The 18,215-nt window shown below is 39.0% G+C and overlaps 1 protein-coding gene across 4 annotated transcripts in view; it reads left to right on the top strand.

Moving 5' to 3' along the window:
- Positions 1-18,215, top strand: part of ZSWIM8 (zinc finger SWIM-type containing 8) — a 75,517-nt gene that overhangs the window by 30,165 nt on the left and 27,137 nt on the right. For 3 of the 4 annotated variants that reach the window (XM_070946507.1, XM_070946506.1, XM_070946510.1), the window contains exons 8-15: positions 1,041-1,242; positions 6,012-6,187; positions 8,172-9,171; positions 10,010-10,141; positions 11,794-11,973; positions 12,823-13,006; positions 13,999-14,097; positions 14,866-14,990. In XM_070946507.1, coding sequence (XP_070802608.1) covers positions 1,041-1,242; positions 6,012-6,187; positions 8,172-9,171; positions 10,010-10,141; positions 11,794-11,973; positions 12,823-13,006; positions 13,999-14,097; positions 14,866-14,990 — 2,098 coding nt within the window. The remainder of the gene's footprint in view (positions 1-1,040; positions 1,243-6,011; positions 6,188-8,171; positions 9,172-10,009; positions 10,142-11,793; positions 11,974-12,822; positions 13,007-13,998; positions 14,098-14,865; positions 14,991-18,215) is intronic. The other variant, XM_070946509.1, reaches the window with a different exon arrangement.

Raw genomic sequence — 18,215 nt, 5'->3', positions numbered from 1 at the left:
ATATATATTCTTCTTCGTAGGGTTTATGTGTGTTTTTCTTCTAGCCAGGTTTTCCCTACGTAGCCAAGGTTTTTTTGTAGCTCCAGCTCAGTAGAATCACATCTACTCGGTTCTGGGCTTTTTTCCTTTCTAACACCTAGCAAGCTCTAACTGCTAGGTGGGAGACCTAAATAGATCCATTTCTAGCTCGTTAGTTGTCATCAGTAGGCCACACCCATATCCTCCCTGTAAAGGTACAGTATCAATTTTCTTAATTTGCTCCTGGAAGCACGAAGCCGAGAACACCAGCCTGAAGATGACGAATGAGACTTCGTCGAAACGTCGCCAAGACACTTCCAATTTTACGTGGTAGAAGACCCGAATAACCAAAGACCTACATATATATATATATATAATTCTTGAAGCTAGTTTTAGAAGGGATCCTGGAAAGACACCTGCCAAATCTCCTGGTCATTGGCCTACTTTATAGCTATGTAAAATATTGGAGGAGTTTTTTTGAAATTTTAAGATTTAGTATCAATAGTACCTGGATGATATGCAATTCTGTCCATGTACATATTTTCAAATTGAAGCCTGCATGTAGATCTTATATAGTATTTTGATGCTGCAGCATGTTTGGGAAAAGTGCAATGAGCAAAGCAGAAAATGGCTGTGTTATAAACGTAGTTATAACCTACGTTGTTCTTAAATCTCATCCACATTATTTCACAATGTTGATGTTCCTTATGCAACTCAAAGGGAAAACTAATTTTAAAATAAAAAAATTTAATTTGGATGAAATGACTACATTAAATAACAATTGAAGAAGAGGACTGAAGTGACACAAAAAGATTTGGTGGGAGGGAGTTGCCATACATTTGGTGGTTGACCTCTTGTCCTTCATTTTTGATATTACTAAACAGACTCTTCCTGATTACACAGATGGATTAAGGAGATAAAATCTATAAAGAAATCCCCTACATTCAGAGTTTCATAAATGATTATCCTATGTTCAAGCATCACATCCCATCTCCCCCCCCCCGCTTTTTCCAACTGCACAGTGATGTGAATTCCATGTACCTGTCCTCCACGGAACCCCCAGCTGCTGCTGAGTGGGCCTGTCTGTTACGCCCCCTGAGAGGGAGAGAACCTGAAGGCATATGGAACCTGCTTTCAATTGTACGTGAGATGTTTAAGAGACGGGATACCAATGCAGCTCCTCTTCTGGAGATCCTGACAGACCAGTGTCTAACATACGAACAGGTATTATTCCCTTTGTTAAATACATTCTCACAGAAACATGTGTGGGATGGAATGGTCATGTCGCTTATCTAGAAATTTTAAGGAAAATGAAGAATTAGACAAATGCCTAACAGTACAATAATATAGTGTTAAGGCAGAGGTAGCTATCCCACTGTATACCATCAATTCCTTTGAACACCATCGATTTCCATTTCTAGAATTTAGCCAATTTTTGGTGGTTTATTTTTTAAATGTGCTTAGCCAAAAAAGAGGCAGTAATTGAAATATTATCTCTGTAAGGCTGTGGGTTTTTCTGTGATGGTGCTATTGGAAATTGGTGTGTTAAGATTCATGGAGGCGGTAGGTTTATAGCAATTGAACTGCACACAGCAAGTGGCCTAATTCTAGTGATTGGAATTTATGCTCCTAATCAACAACAGGATAATTTTTACAAAACTTTGCATTCTAAAATATTGCAATGGGACTATAGATCTATTTTGATTATGGGAGATTGGAATGGAGTAATTGACCCTAAAACAGATAAAAAGAGTTTGGCGAAGTCAAGGATTAGATTACCACAGACTTTTTTTGACATGAAAGAAGATTTGGAATTAAAAGATATTTGGAGAATACATAACCCAAAAGAATTGGACTTTACTTTTTTTTCAGATAGACACAGATCCTTTTCTAGGATTGATTTTATTTTACTATCAGCTGACTTACTTGTAAAAACAAAAAGAACAAAGATTTTTCCAAGGACTTTAACTGACCATAGCCCGGTATGGATAGAAATTGAGATGGGAAAGAATGAGAGAAGATCATGGAGATTGAATGAAAATCTGTTTAGATATGAAAAGAATATAACAGAACTTAAGAAGCAGATGAAAGAATTTTTTGAAATGAATTTGAATAAGGGTACCCCTATTGAAATTGTGTGGGATGCGAGTAAAGCGTATATGAGAGGGGTACTCATCCATATGAACTCTAAACACAAACTAAACCGACAAAAGAAAAAAGCTGAAATGGAAGCAGAAATAAAGAATAAAGAACAGTTACTTATAAAAAACCCAACAGATGAAAGAATACGAGGAGCTATAAAACTTCTGAAAGATCAATTTCAAATGCTTATGGCGGAGCAAACAGCAACAAATTTACAATTTGCGAAACACAACACATTTTGCAACGCTAATAAACCGGGCAGATGGTTGGCTTATACATTAAGGAAGAAACAGAGTACACGGATTATTGATAGTATTGACATTGGAGGGAAGGAAATCTCTCAACAAAAATTAATTAAAGATGTTTTTGTAGATTATTATACTAAATTATATGCTAAAGACGATACACAGAATGGACTTATAGAGAAATATCTAGAAAATAAAAGAGTCACAAAAATTACTAGTCAACAAAAGGAGAGAATGAATCATCTTATAACAGCTGAGGAGATTATTGCCGCAATTAAACAATTGAAAACAGCTAAAGCTCCTGGGACAGATGATTTAACTGCGGTGTACTATAAAACTTTACAAGCAGAAATGATTGAACATCTTAAAGATCTATTTTGTAGTATACGACAAGGGGGTAAAATACCCCCATCATGGAAAACAGCTTATATTTCATTGATACCGAAAGAGCAAATAGGTCCTAAAAAACCTGAGAATTTTAGACCAATATCTCTTCTGAATAATGACTATAAAATATTTGCAAAAGTACTAGCCAACAGGTTGATGCCAGTTATTCAAGAGGTGATTCATTGTGATCAAGCGGGATTTATAGAAGGCAGATACATGAAGGATAATGTAAGGCAAGTTATAGATTTATTGGAATATCTTGAGAAGAATAAACAGATCCCTGCAGTGCTTGTTTTCTTGGATGCGGAGAAGGCCTTTGATAGAGTGGATTGGAACTTTCTATTAAAGACTTTAAAAAAGATGGACTTTGGGGATCAATTTATACAGGCGGTTTCAGCAATTTATCAAGAACAAAAGGCACAGATTATTATTAATGGAAGTTTGACAATAGACTTTAATATTGAAAAAGGAACAAGACAGGGTTGTCCGTTATCCCCATTGTTATTTATTTTAACATTAGAAGTCTTGTTGAATATAATACGGGACTCGAGCACTTTGAAAGGAATAGTGATAAGGCAAGAGGATTACAGAATAAGGGCATTTGCAGATGATCTGATAGTTACTCTAACACAGCCGATGGAATCAATAATCCAGATGAAAGACATTATAGAACAATATGGTACAGTATCAGGATTTAGATTGAACCAGAAAAAAACTAAGATGATAGTTAAAAATATGACACAAGATCGAAAACAGGAACTTGAAAGCAAGGCAGGTTTTGAGATCGTACCAAAGGTCAAATATCTAGGAGTTCAAGTTGCAGAATCAAATATAAAATTGTTCCAAAATAATTATGAGGTGTTGTGGCGAGACGTACAGAAAGATATGGAGACCTGGAAAAAACTGCAGCTGTCTTTACTTGGAAGAATAGCAGCAGTTAAGATGAATATTTTGCCAAGATTTCTTTTTTTGTTTCAAATGATTCCGGTGCTTAAAAGTGATAAACAACTGAGAGAATGGCAAAGAGGACTGAATAAGTTTGTCTGGAATGAGAAAACGCCGAGAGTTAAACTGAAAATTATGCAAGATGTTCCAGAAAGGGGAGGCCTTAAACTTCCAAACCTACAATTATATTATGAAGCAGCAGCTTTGACGCAAGCAAGTGATTGGTTTGGAAGGAAAAAGACTGGAATATTGAATATAGAAAGTTTTGATCTTGAATTTGGTTGGCATGCTTACTTATTTTATGAGAACAAAGTGGATAAAGTATTTAAAAGCCACATACTTAGAGACTCTTTGATGAGAGTTTGGAAGAAGCACCGACTCAAATGGGATTACAAAATACCGTTATGGCTGGATCTTGGTCGTATCATGTGGAATACAAATATAATGTCACTCGGGGGGGTTTTATATAAAGAAGTTCTTTTTACAGATGCAGGCAGATGGCAACTGAAGACTTTAGAAACGCTGTTGGAAGAAGGGATTAATTTAACTTGGTTACAGTATAATCAACTTCAATTGAGATGGAAAGAGGACCAAAAAACTGGTATAATGTGACATGAGGAAGAATTGGTTAGACATATAAAAGAGAAAGGCCCAGTGCATATTAAAAGGGTTTATAATGTTTTGTTAGAAAGGGATTCAGAAACTGAATTGGTTAAAGATTGCATGATAAAGTGGGCACAAAATTTTGCAGAACCAGTGATGTTGGAAACATGGGAAAAAATATGGGTTCAGAATGTTAAATTTACACAGTCGCAGAATTTGAGGGAAAATTTTTATAAAATGTTTTATAGATGGCATTTAGATCCTAAGAAATTGTCGTGCATGTACCCTAATGTTCAACCAAAATGCTGGAGATGTGATTGCCTAGATGCCACATATTATCATGTGTGGTGGACTTGTAAGAAAGTGAAGGCTTTTTGGATAAAAATTTGGTGGGTTATGCAGAATGTTTTGAAGAAAAAAAATCAGTTTTCTCCACAATTGTTTTTATTGGGTATAGCTAAGGGTTTTACATTGGGTGAAACAAAGTTGATATTGTATATGGTAACAGCAGCGAGATTACTGATAGGTCAATATTGGAAAAATGAAGCTATGCCTACTATTGATGAATGGACTTTGAAGATGGCCAGCTTTGCAGAGATGGCGAAGATTTCAGCATACTTAAAAGATTGCTCACAAGAGACTTATGTATGGGAGGGGAAAAAGTGGATAGATTATGTGCAGAATAAATATCAAACTAGGAAATATCAGATAGCTTTTAACTGAAAGTATTATATACATATAGAACAATTGAATTTTGTGAAGATGTGAAAAATATACAGGGGGTGGAGGGGTTCAAGTTTTATAAAAAGGGGATTTTGATTTGGATTATATTTTGTGGAAGTCCGGGAGGGAGAGGGGGGGGTTAGGGAGGTTAGGGAGGATTGGGGGGGGAAATGGGGAGAAAATGTAATTGTAAAACTTTTTCAATAAAAAAAAAAAAGATTCATGGAGGCAAAGCACTGATTTTTGGTCTCTAATCCCCCAAAAGAGAGTGACTGACTTGGGTTGCAGTATAGCAATGAGATCATAAAAAATAATAGTACTGCTCTGTGTTGCAGTAGTCAGATTGCACTTAGAATGTTGTGCCCAATTCTGATTTTCTGAGTATGAGTAGGACACAAAGGAACTAGAAAGAGGGCAGAGAAGATGGAAGAAAATTGTGAGGGGGAGGAGAACTAAAACCCTAAAATACATGGTAAAATAACTTTTAAGCTAAAGTTGAGATTGTTTAGGAGAGACATGATAGCAGTCGTCTAACATTTGAAGAACTGTCACGAGAAGAGGGTATGGATAACATAACATTTGAAGGTAGAATAAAACTGATGGATGGAAGCTAAACATGGAAATGCATACTCAGGAAGATTTTTTTGTTTTATTGTGATAGCTATAAATAATGGAACAGCCTACCTCCTAGAATAGAGTATGGATGTTCCACTATATGAGATTTCCAAACATTAGCTGGATATTCATTTGTCTGGGATGATCTGAGAATTCCTATCATGAGTAGGTGGTTGGGCTAGAAAAGACTTCCAACTTTGTGATTTATAATGTGTTGCACATGTTTCTGACAATAGTTAGAATTGAAGAATCATGTGCATCCACTGCATTAAGAAAAAATTGATATCAAATATGAAATTTGAGCATCTAACATTCTGCATCATTTGTCTACAGATAACTGGCTGGTGGTATAGTGTAAGGACATCTGCATCTCATAGTAGTGCAAGTGGGCACACTGGCCGGGGCAATGGCCAGTCAGAAGTTGCTGCTCATGCTTGTGCAAGTATGTGTGATGAGATGGTGGTTCTTTGGAGACTTGCTGTTTTGGATCCAACCATTAGCCCTCATCGGTAGGTGTAATTCTGAAAGTCCATAACAAAGTTGACCTTGACAAAAGTCTGTTAATAGATATCTGCCTATTATTTTTATTGTAATGTTCATATCCAGTTTTTTTGCTTGATTGCATCTTACTCCAAACATGGATGGGTGTTACATGGTATTGAAATATTTTAAAAACTTCCATGCCAGATTGCCACTTTAACCTGCGCTTTCTTGAATTCATCTTCTAACTATTCGTCCTCAAACACATAGTCATAATGAGTAGTACTGTATTTGCTCTCATGTTTTCTACAAAAAGGTTTGCTTTCTATTTTTCTCAAGCATGTTTTACATTTTTAATTAAAAACACTATCTTACTTTTGAAAACCTATAACTTACAACTAACAGATCAGCAGAGTCTGGATGTGGTCACTGTTCACAGTCTTGTTATCTTTTTACTAGAAATGCCTACATCTATGTGAGGTTCTTGGTGCTCTCTGAGCTTGGTAGTTTTTTGTTTTTTTTAAATTTGATTTATATGCCGCCCTTTTCCGGAGACTCAGGGCGGCTTACAATGCGTTAAGCAATAGCCTTCATACTTTTGTATATTTATACAAAGTCAGCTTATTGCCCCCACAAACTGGGTCCTCATTTCACCTACCTTAGAAAGGATGGAAGGCTGAGTCAACCTTGAGCCTGGTAAGATTCGAACCTGCAGAAATTGCAGGCAGCTGCGTTAATAACAGGGTGCATTAAACCACTGTACTACCAAGGCTCCTTGCAGACATTTCATTACCCAAAGTACATAACATCATTAATGCTAGTGCATCATCAGACTACATGTATTATCTGCATCTTTTGTCAAAAGATACACACTAATGTACAAAAATGTAGGCATCATGTTCAAATTGTATGTTTCAATGAATTCCTAAGTAAGCAGCAGCTATTACAATTTCGGCAGACTATAGCATTAAGCATGACATTTTTGTTGAAATTTGAATGCATATTTATTATTTATGTGCATTTATTTGCAAATTCAACTTAAGAAAAAGGCGAATATAGCAGATGCAAAAGTTTGGACACCATTCCAGTCATTATTTTGTAACTCCTCACCTTCTAAATGTTTCCTTTAGGCAGCTAAGGTTTTGCTTGTGGAATTTTTCCCCACTTGTCTTTGCAGAATCCTTCTATGAAATATTCCTAGTTTTCCCAGCATGCATTTCACCACACAGTGAAATGTATTCCTCTACAGATTTTCAGTAATGTTCATATCTGGGACAGGGCAAGTAAGACAACAATCAGAAAGATACTTCCAAAACAGAGCATGAAGAACTCTTTTAAAAAAAGATAAGCGTTTTGGAGTGACTTGAACAATCCTCACTTTTCAATTTTGTGAAAATTTGTGGGGCAATATCAAACATGGAGCATATTCAATGGGACCTAAGAATATTTCCCTTGAATTTCTTTGCCAAACACAGTAGACCAGGAGTCCCCAACCTGTGGGCCGCAGCCCACTAGTGGGCTATGAGGGGTTTGCAACTGGGCTATGGAAAACAGCTGGCAAGTGTGCACATGCATCCTCACTTATGCGAGCAGCAGACCAGCACAAGGGCTCCATTTAAGTTAACGGCAGGCGCAGATGCACGTCGCTCGCACAAATGGAGCTGCATGCATGCGCTCTTGCCAGCAGCTCGCGTGGAACCGTCCCCTCTCCTCCTGCCACAGGTCTGCAAAGCTGGAAATATTGGAGAATTCTGCAATAAACTGTATATAGGCAATTAAATAAACTGCTACTAGGATCAGTGTTAAGAATTTTCATAGGAGCTTTGATTATTTGAGGCTTTTTTCTGTGACAAAAATGAAATTAAGTATTAAACATATTAGAATATTAGACTTCTGATAAAATGTAAGTGTACTTGATTAACAAGAAATTAAAAGAAATTAGATTTTGGTATTTGCTTTTAATAGGTCACTTTTGCCTCTTACTTGTTTGTTTCTTTCCTTCCATACTGCTAGGCGAAGGGACTTGTGCACGCAGCTAAGGCAGTGGCAGTTGAAGGTAATAGAAAATGTCAAAAGAGGGCAGCATAAGAAGTCTCTTGAGAAGTTATTCCATGGATTCAAACCAGCTGTGGAAGCTTGCTACTTCAATTGGGAGGAGGCATATCCTATTCCAGGCATCACCTATAGCAGTGCTGACAAAAAGAACTCCTTTTGTTGGGTTAAGGCCATCCAGCAGAGGAACTGCAGGCCACCGTGTATAGAAAATTTTTCTGATGCAGGGAGAGGCCATGGGACAGATGCTATGGGGACATGTTTGCAGCTAGGAGACAGGTCACGACTTGTCTCTCAGGAGCCAGCTGTGCGCCCCAAAGAACTTATTGGGAAACGGAAAGTTGTGTCTGAAGGCCCCCAGCGGGTTCTGAGAAGACTTTCAGCAGAAGGTGATAAAGCTTCATATAAAACAACTGCGAACAAGGGCAAGCTTCCGGTGGGAAAGAACTTGGCCAGCAAACATGGTGGGAAGCGTCGTATGAGTAGTGAGGACAGTTCTTTGGAGCCGGACTTGGCTGAATTGACTTTAGATGACAGCAGTTTGGCTCTTGGAGCAGAGGCGAGCAATACATTCAGCTTCACAGACAGCCCGTTGAGCAGAAGCTACAGAGATACTTTTGAGGATGATGGTGGAGTGTATTTCTCTGAGGCAACCGAGCCTACCCTCAGAAGCAGTCCTTCCACAAAGAAACTTTCAAAGGAACCCGTGGAGGAAGTGGGCAGTGGAGATGATGACCTCCATGGCCCTGATGAAAGTAGTGCTGGGGTATGTTCAAAGCCAAAAGAGGTGGAGGAAAATGGCGCTGCTGGAGGAGAAGAGGAAGAAGATGATTATCAAGTGTATTATTTAAATCCCCAGGAGGTGGCTAAGGAAGAAGACGAGAAAGCAGAGGGTGGGATTGAAGAGGAACAAGACATGTTTGCTGGAATAAAACCGTTGGAGCAAGAAAACCGAATGGAGGTAGGCCTGTAAGCTCCTGACTCCTCCACCCCCTTTACTTTAGGCTCCTGCAGTATATGTTTCTACTGGGAAGAATGAAAACATTTATCTTATTATGTAACAGTGAAGGACTATTAAACTTGATAACAGCTTTATAAATATTTGTATCAATATTGATAATTTATTCTTCTGTGTGTCAACATTTATGTGTAGCACTTGGTCAAGGAAAAAGGAATAGAATGTAATTCAGGCATATTTTGCATAATAATAATACGTAGCATGTCAGCCATTTTGACAAGGCTGTAGAATTAATTAATGAAAGGTGAAAAATTTGGTAGTAGGATACACGTTTAATGCAGAAGTTCTGAATTGCATCCCTTGTATCTGCATTTCCAAATGGATCTTGCATAACTGAACTTCTGCTTGAGATTTTAAACTATCAGTCAGACTCCAAAGCATTGAGCACGTGGATCTTATGAGGCAGCATCATGTGTTTATTTCAGTTTGTTTCTTGCCTCACATGGTAGCCATTGAGTACCTTTCCTATGTTGGACCTGAAGAGTCACACACTCCAAATGTGGTGCAGGTAGGGGTTGGTAAGGGAGTTCAAGGAATGTTGGGCATTTCTCACAAGTGGCTAGATTTTACTGGGGACTTGGAGAAAGTTGAGGGGTTTTTTTTGTGATAAGCTTATTGAAGGACTTAACAAACACTATAGTTGTAATCTATTTCTCACATGGGAATGGCAGTAAGAGTTGCCATGAGTTTCAGCAGTGAAGTTCCTAGGCCCATAAGACTAAGAACTGAGAGCAAAGGAAGCAAGCATTAGACTGGTTTTGCTGCAATTCTCAATTTACAGATCCTGTTTGCCTGCGCAGAGGCTCTTCATGCACATGGCTATAGCAGTGAAGCTTGTCGTCTCACTGTTGAACTTGCAAAAGACTTACTGGCTAACCCTCCTGATCTCAAAGTGGAGCAACCCCCAACCAAGGTATAATACCGATAGAAACATAGTTTAAATGGGAAGACCGGGGTTGGACAATAGCTAGTAGGAGATTTAGATGTGTGTGTTGCTGTGGATAATGTTAATGCTGTAATAAGTATAAACCCTTACTTTGAAGCACCACTTGATAATTATGCTGTGATATTTTGAGATAATTGCTTGCATTCCTTTTGATGTGCATTCCCCATTGTATGTCTTCATCTCTGTTGTAATCCTTTCTCTCCAAATTCCTCACTCTGATGTTGGTGGGGAAACAACAGGTCAGCTGCAGAACAACCTGTACTGACTAATAATGGTTATCTCCTGCCTTAACCATGGGGTGGGGTGGGGTGGGGGGGTTAGACTAGAAGACCTCTGAGGTTCCTTCCAGCCCTATGAATCTATGTTTTCTATGTGAAGGCTGACTAGGGGAAAGGATGCATCTTCTGAAGAGCTTTGACTAATTTTTTTTTGCCAACTGTTATAGAACGATGTTGTTCAGTGTGGGATAATGGGCTTGAAAGAAACAGAAAGGTGGGAGTAAGAATAGCTGTTGCAGGGGAGCGAAGGAAGCAACTGGACTCCCTCAAGGGTTATGTGTTAGGATTAAAAACAAACAAGAAAAGGTGACGATTATATGATTTTGGATGATAAAGGTACTGAAACATTGAAGGAACTTTTGAATTCTAGTGCAAGGTGTGATTGAACATTAAAACAAATAGCTGAATCAGTAAATATGCTTTTTGATATAATTTATATCTTTTTATTCCTAAAACATCTATTGGTTAAAGTATATGAGGATATGAGGGTAAAGCATTGGAAAGTATAAATCAGAATTCTTCTCTAAAATGGATTGCAAATTTTAGAGAGTTTTTTCCTTAAAATTTATGCTTTATAAATTCAAAGTCACTTTATAAAAAAGAAACATATTTCTTTAATGATGCTGAAACCGAGTTGCATTTTATTTTCAAAATGTTCATGACATAGTGCAAATAAAAACAAATATTATTCCCTCAAATGGTGATTAAAATTATATAGCATTCTTTGTTATACTTTATAAAGTTTCTATTAGTTCATTTCATTTTATGTATGGATTTTTCCTCACATAACTTTCTTCGGATGGGTCTAGACTGAAATTACCCTGATAGACTACAACTGTAGTCAGTAGAACTTCAGCTGAGACTAGGAAATCAAATTTGTTTGTATTTTAATATGAATGAAGCTAATTACTCGGTTGTAGTTGCTCTGTATTTTGAAATGCACTTCTCTTATTATAAATATGCATGTCAGATATGTACGTTAAAGATGTGTAAAAGGGTAAAGAATTCCCTTAAGTCAAGCTAAACAACATAGAAAAACGCAATTGCTTTTCTTGTTAAATGTTCTTCCAGTTTCCTAGTGTTATCGGTAGTCTGGGATATCCTGATCGTCTCCCCTTCAGCTCTGTTGCCTAATCCTGCTCAGCCAAGAGGAGTTAGCTGCAGCTATGACTTGGCATATATTAAGGAAAAGGACTGGCAAGAACTCACATTTTTATACATCTAAAATGGCATATAATTGAAATCAGTTCCTAGGCGTGCTTATTATTTGTAAATAGTTTTTTTTTATAGAATTGAGTGCAGAAAAATTCACATTCAGCCTTCTAATTCTCCAACCCATAGGGAAAGAAAAACAAAGTATCTACCAGCAAACAGACTTGGATGGCAACAAACACTTTATCCAAAGCCGCTTTTCTGCTGACTGTACTGAGTGAGCGGCAGGAATATCACAATCTGGCTTTCCAGATTGGCATGTTTGCTCTGGAGTTACAGAGGCCGCCAGCATCTACCAAGGCCCTGGAGGTACGTATAGGATGGCTTTGGTGCCTTCTTTAGCACTTCCATGGGAGGGGAGAATCTTATTATTTCATTCAGAAAACTGACTGAGGTTTTGGTTTTGCACCTCTAGCTCTTGTTTCAAATTGTTTGGCTGAAATAAGTTCCCCTAAACTCTAGATAAAAAACTAGTATGCAATTGTAATAGTGTTACAACAGGATGACTTTTTTTTACAGCCCACAGTGATACAGTAGTCCTTAACTTATCTGGGTCTGGAAAATCTATTTTCAAAGAGAGTGGTCATTAAATGAGACATCACATGACTGTGACCCATGACCACCTCTGCCACCTTCCCCATTGAATTTGCTTGTCAGCAAATGGCAATCACATAACTGCAGGATAATGCAGTTGTCATAAATGCAAGCCAGTTGCCAAATGATCAACCATCACATGATCGCAGGGACACTGTGATGGTTGTAACTGTGAGGACCAGCCATAAGTTACTTTTTATAGTGCTGTCAAACAATTGCTAAATCATAAATCAAGGACTACCTGTATTGGTTTTGGTAGAATCTGCTAGCTGGTTATTTTGTTTACTTTCCAAAATGTGCAGTTCCAGATGCATATTCTTCACAGACTTACATAGACTTTTATATGGCTGTGCAGAGGATCAAGGATTGAGTTTTGTCCCCAAAGTTAGGGAATTTCTTGGCAGCCTTCACTGGATAAAAACAACCCTCTCAGCCTGACGCAAAGATTCTTACGCATCACTACAAAGCATTTTTTCTTAATGTTATTATCCAGTCTTTGTGTACAATAATGTGTTGTTAAAATAAAAGCCTTGTGCATATTTCTCCCTGATCCATATCACACAGGTCAAGCTGGCATACCAGGAATCTGAGATCGTGGCCTTGTTGAAGAAGATCCCACTTGGCTCTAGCGAGATGAATACTATTCGGGGGAGGGCTGAAGAGCTGAGGGAAGGAACACTGTGTGATTACCGCCCTGTCCTGCCTCTCATGCTAGCTAGCTTCATATTTGATGTCTTATGTGCTCCAGGTAAAACCCCTGAATATTTACCCAAAGAGAAAGCCCCTTGAGGAAAGGTTTGCTCGTCCCTCTACACCAGAGGTTTTCAAACTTGGCAGCTTTAAGACTTGTGGACCAGCTCCCAGAATTCTCCAGCCTGCATAGCTGGATGGAGAATTCTGGGAGTTGAAATCCACAAGTCTTAAAGCTGCCAAGTTTGGGGACCCCTGCTCTACACTTTCAGTGCAATTTCCACAGTCCATTCATTGATGTCTATTGCTTCATGTGCCCTTGAGAACTTCTGTAAGGTTAAAAAAATATACCTGCTACACTTGGTTTAGCTCAAATGCTCACATATGAAGGAGCTGTGGAGGTCCTGAGCTTAGCCTTAATCACAAAGCCTGGCGTATGCAGTTAGCCTATTTGAATAGGGGATTGTTAGTCAGGCTCTAAAACTTCATTAACTATGTCCTAATATTACCAACAGACAGCCCTCTTATAGATTACTCTCCAGAAACTTTGGGGTACAAACTAATTTATCCCTGTTGCTGGCCTGAATCCAATGGGAGTCAAAGTATTCAGTGGGCACCAGGGGAGACAAGATTGCTCTAATTTATAGATGTTACACCCAGCTTCTTAAAGCAGATGGTCAGTTTTGGTGACTACTTGCTGAATGTCTACTACAGTTTTTTTTCCAGATAAAGCACCAAATCTAAGACCATATTTTACAGCTCTGAGGAAGTCAAAACAATGCACTCTTCCTTGTGATGACTGCAACCCTCTTTTCATTCTGAATTACTAGCTGTGTCATGTGTTAAATTACAATTAGAGTTGTAGGAAAAATGTTTTCAGGAGGATAAAGTGTCTCAATATGATACTGAAGAAAATTTGATCATCCTGGTTTAAATGTAGCGATATTGTACAAGTTGTTAAAATACAATATTTGCACTGGTTTTTTCTTTACCAGTCCTGGCAATGTTTATTCTCTGTAGAGCTAATTAATATCTCTGTTCCTGTCCTAGTGGTTTCTCCTACAGGATCAAGACCCCCAAGCCGTAATTGGAACAATGAAATGCCTGGAGATGAAGAACTTGGCTTTGAGGCAGCCGTGGCAGCACTTGGTAAGTCTTAGTTTTTTTCCCCTCCTGTTGTGGCCTGCCAGCGGCCTGCGTGGATCGTGGCTGATCCCGACGACGAGGAGGCTGGTGTGGGGTCATGCCAGCAGCCTGAGCAGCTGGCACTCGCATCGGACAGCAAGGAGGCTGATAGGATGTGGTGCCAAAGGCAGAGACTCAGCCAGGGCCTTCAGAACCTCCAGAGGCTCCTTCAAGTGGAGAGAGCGAAGTGGAGGAGCCTCTCCTCAATGCTTGAGCACGCAGGGCTGCCAAAAGGCAGGAGTGGCTACTCAGGAGGCGGAGGTCTCCTCGAGAGTAAGGTTTGAGGATAATTGGCCACTCCCTTAGCCTATTTAAGTCGCACGCAGTTAGTAATTTCTTGCTGGAAACAACGTGTAATTATTAAAGAGCAGTTTGAATAGTGAGTGTCTTACTGTATTTTGTTTTCTGGGCTGGTTGCCAACCTTGGCCGGACTTTGTTTATTCTTGGTACATTATAACTTTGATAAGGACCATTGGTGTGTGTCACAATCCTTGGGAATCTGGAGCTGGGGCAGAACGCCTCCACAATTGCTCCTATAATTTTAAAAGAGATCCTGCCCATGTCATGTAGTAATTCTTGCATCACCTAAATAGAATTGAAATAATGGAAACCCGGGCACCAGAAGCAGATACTCTTTTTAAATGAAATCTTAGAAGAAAATGCCTTGCCCTCATAGGAATCTTCTCGTATTTACCTAAAGTAGGACAACATCCTTGGATTCTGTTTTGCAGGCATGAAGACAACAGTGAGTGAAGCAGAGCACCCTCTTCTGTGTGAAGGTACTCGAAGAGAGAAAGGAGATCTAGCCTTAGCCCTGATGATCACTTACAAGGATGATCAGTCTAAACTCAAAAAAGTAAGTTATTTTTAGAAATGTTTACAAATGGAACATCTTTCGTTCATTTTTAAATAACTAAGCTTTTCAGAGTTTTCTTGGAAACTAACTTTCGCAAGACTTTTCAAGATTTACAATTTTTTATTTTTTATTTTATAAAATTTGTATGCCACCCTATCTCCAAGGACTCAGGACAGCTCACAACGATAGTCAACCAAGCGACCAAAACAACTAATATACATAAAAATCAAGGAAGTTTTTTTTAAAAAAAAATTAAAATATAAATATACTAAAATATACTACCCCATCAGTCCAGGCCGGGGGACATAAATAGCCAGGTTTTCAATTCACTGCGGAAGGTGCGAAGGTCGGGGGCCAACCGGGGCCCCAAGGGAAGTTGATTCCAAAGGGTGGGGGTGCTCTAGAGAAGGGTCTACCCCTCGGAGTCGCCAGCCGACATTGTCTAGCCGACGGCACCCTGAGTAGGCCCTCTCTGTGAGAGCGCACCGGGCGATGGGAAGTTGACGCTGGTTGCAGGTGGTCCGGCAAATAACCTGGGCCTAAGCCATGAAGGGCTTTATAGGTTTACACCAGCACCTTGAATCTCACCCGGAGGTGAGACCAATGCAAGCCGCGCAGGAGTGGTGTAATATGGGAGTATCAGGTCCCTCCCGCAACAACCCGCGCGGCCGCATTCTGTGCCAGCTGAAGCCTCCAGGTGGTTTTCACGGGCAGCCCCAGGTAGAGAACATTGCAGTAGTCGATCCGGGAGGTGACTAGCGCATGAGTGACTGTGTGTAGGGCATCTCGGTCCAAGTATGGGCGCAACTGGCGCACCAGGCGAACCTGGGCAATACCGTTTGATCATGTATACGTGTGAGAGAGATAGTCTAATCAGGGTGGATGCTGTGTGAGTTGCCCCTTTGTGTTTCCCTATAATGCACCTGTATCTTTCTGTGTGCATGTGTGTATTGGGAAGCATGGGGTGAAAAATACATACTCTACTTTAATCATGAGACCACGAAAAGGGTGCTTAGAACAGAAGACTTAGCAACTGCTGCTGAACTTGTGGCCCAAATAATGTCTTTGCAGTCTTTTCCAACCATCAGATTGGTTTGGCTTATGTTTCTTTTACTTTTTTCCCCACTATGCCCAAAAGTTATCCTGTCGAATGGAATGGAATAACTTTATTGTCACTTTGAATGTACGCTTATGGGCATACATTAAAATGAAATTTCGTTGCATACAGCTCTCAAAGAGTCAGCACCTCCAATATACACTATATAACATGACAGAATAAATAAACACAAAATTATGCATATACCCACATATATTATATGACACAGAGAAACAACACAGTCTAGTTCAGATGTATACATGTACATGGCGAGAAAAACAAATCTTTTTTAAAAAACTAATTTTTATTAATATATTCTATGCATCAATACACAAATGAAATATACAATCCTGCCACCATGGTGTAATGTGAGTACATTGTCCATAAATATAAAGTCATTCCTTTATACATACATACTTGCCATCATATATATATATACATCATCATAATATATCTATTCTATCCCACCTTTTCTGGACCCAATCCTACCATAATTTCCAACTGTTATAAAATTCTGAATCTTTTTTACCATTGATCAATCTAGTTAATCTATCTGATTCCGCCCACTCATTAATTTTATATATTATTTTCAAATCCATCGGTAAATATTGATTTTTCCACTCCTGCGCATACGCTAATCTTGCTGCCGTAATAATGTGAATCAATAAGAACCATATACCTGATTTAACATTCAAAGGTTTTGCCCCCAACAGGAAAATCTCAGGCCTTAATTCAAAACTGATTTGTGTAATTTCCAAAATCCATTACCGTATTTTTTTCCAATATTTAACCGCCTGCGGGCAGGTCCACCACTGATGAAAATAAGTTCCATTACTGTAACCACATTTCCAACAGCAGGAAGATGTCCCGGAAAACATTTTAGCTAGTCTCGCAGGGGGAAGATGCCAGCGGTAGACCGTTTTATATATGTTTTCTTTGTATGAAGAGGCCATGGTTAATTTCATATTTTTCAACCAAATCTGTTCCCATTGCTGGAATTCAAGGGGATATCCAAAATTTCGCCTCCACGCTATCATACAATCCTTCACTACATCCTGTCCTATCTGCAGAGACAATAAATATGCGTAACATTTAGATAGTACCCCTTTCCCTCCTTCTAATAAGATCTTATCCAATTTTTGTCTTTTACGGTAAATTCCTTCGCTATATAAATCTTTTTTATACCTAGAGTGCACTTGGGAATAAGACCACCAGTCTATCTTATATCCTTGAAGAGTTAATAATTCTCGTGACTTCGGATTACCCTGAACATCCAAAAAGACTTCATATGTCAAAGTTTTCCCACCTTTATACAATGTCAGGTAGATCTGAGCTTCCTGCGCCGAAATCCAACATGGAACTTTTGAATATACTCTTCTTCTAATCTTTTCCCAAGTGTACCCAATAGTCCTATGTAAATAGTGATCATCAAAGTGTCTGGGGCGGCTGGACGCTCCTGGCCATAGAAAATAGTGCCAGCCATGTTGAAGACCGGCTCCCTCAAATGTCAAAAGTTGTCTCTTTTGTAGGATCATCCATTCTTTCACCCAAATCAAGTTTGCTGCTTGGTAATAGAGCTCCCAATTCAGGAGTCCAAGTCTGCCTCTTGTAACAGGGTTGGGTTCTTGTAACATTTTAAGTCTAATCCGCGGCTTCTTTCCCTGCCAGATAAACTTGGATATACTCCTATCCAAATTTGTAAAAAATTCTTTATTCAACTTTACCGGGGCTGTTTGGAATAGAAATAGCCATTTGGGTAACACGCACATCTTAATGGTTGCCACCCTTCCCAAAATTGATAGCTGGAGATTTTTCCATCTTTCTAGATCTCTGAGCATCTGGTTGTAAAGAGGAAGATAGTTATCCTCCTTTATGGAGGAGCATCTGGCAGTCAACCATATACCCAGATACTTAATTTTATTTGTCATTCTTAAACCCGTTAACTGCTCCAGCTGTTGCCTTTGCATCTGAGTCATATTCTTCGCTAGGATTTTAGTTTTTTCTTCATTCATCAATAATCCCGCTACCTTCCCATACTCTCTAATCAAGCGTAATAATTTCAGGCCCGAGTCCAGTGGTTGATCCAAAATAAATACAAGATCGTCTGCATAAGCCTGGACTTTAACTTC

The sequence above is a fragment of the Pituophis catenifer genome, unplaced genomic scaffold (genome assembly GCF_029215685.1).
Source record: "Pituophis catenifer annectens isolate HBS135680 unplaced genomic scaffold, rPitCat1.0.hap2 SCAF_6, whole genome shotgun sequence".
Taxonomy (NCBI): Eukaryota; Metazoa; Chordata; class Lepidosauria; order Squamata; family Colubridae; genus Pituophis; species Pituophis catenifer.
Note: the sequence above shows the minus strand (reverse complement) of the source record. Positions and strands in the feature narration are given on the sequence as shown.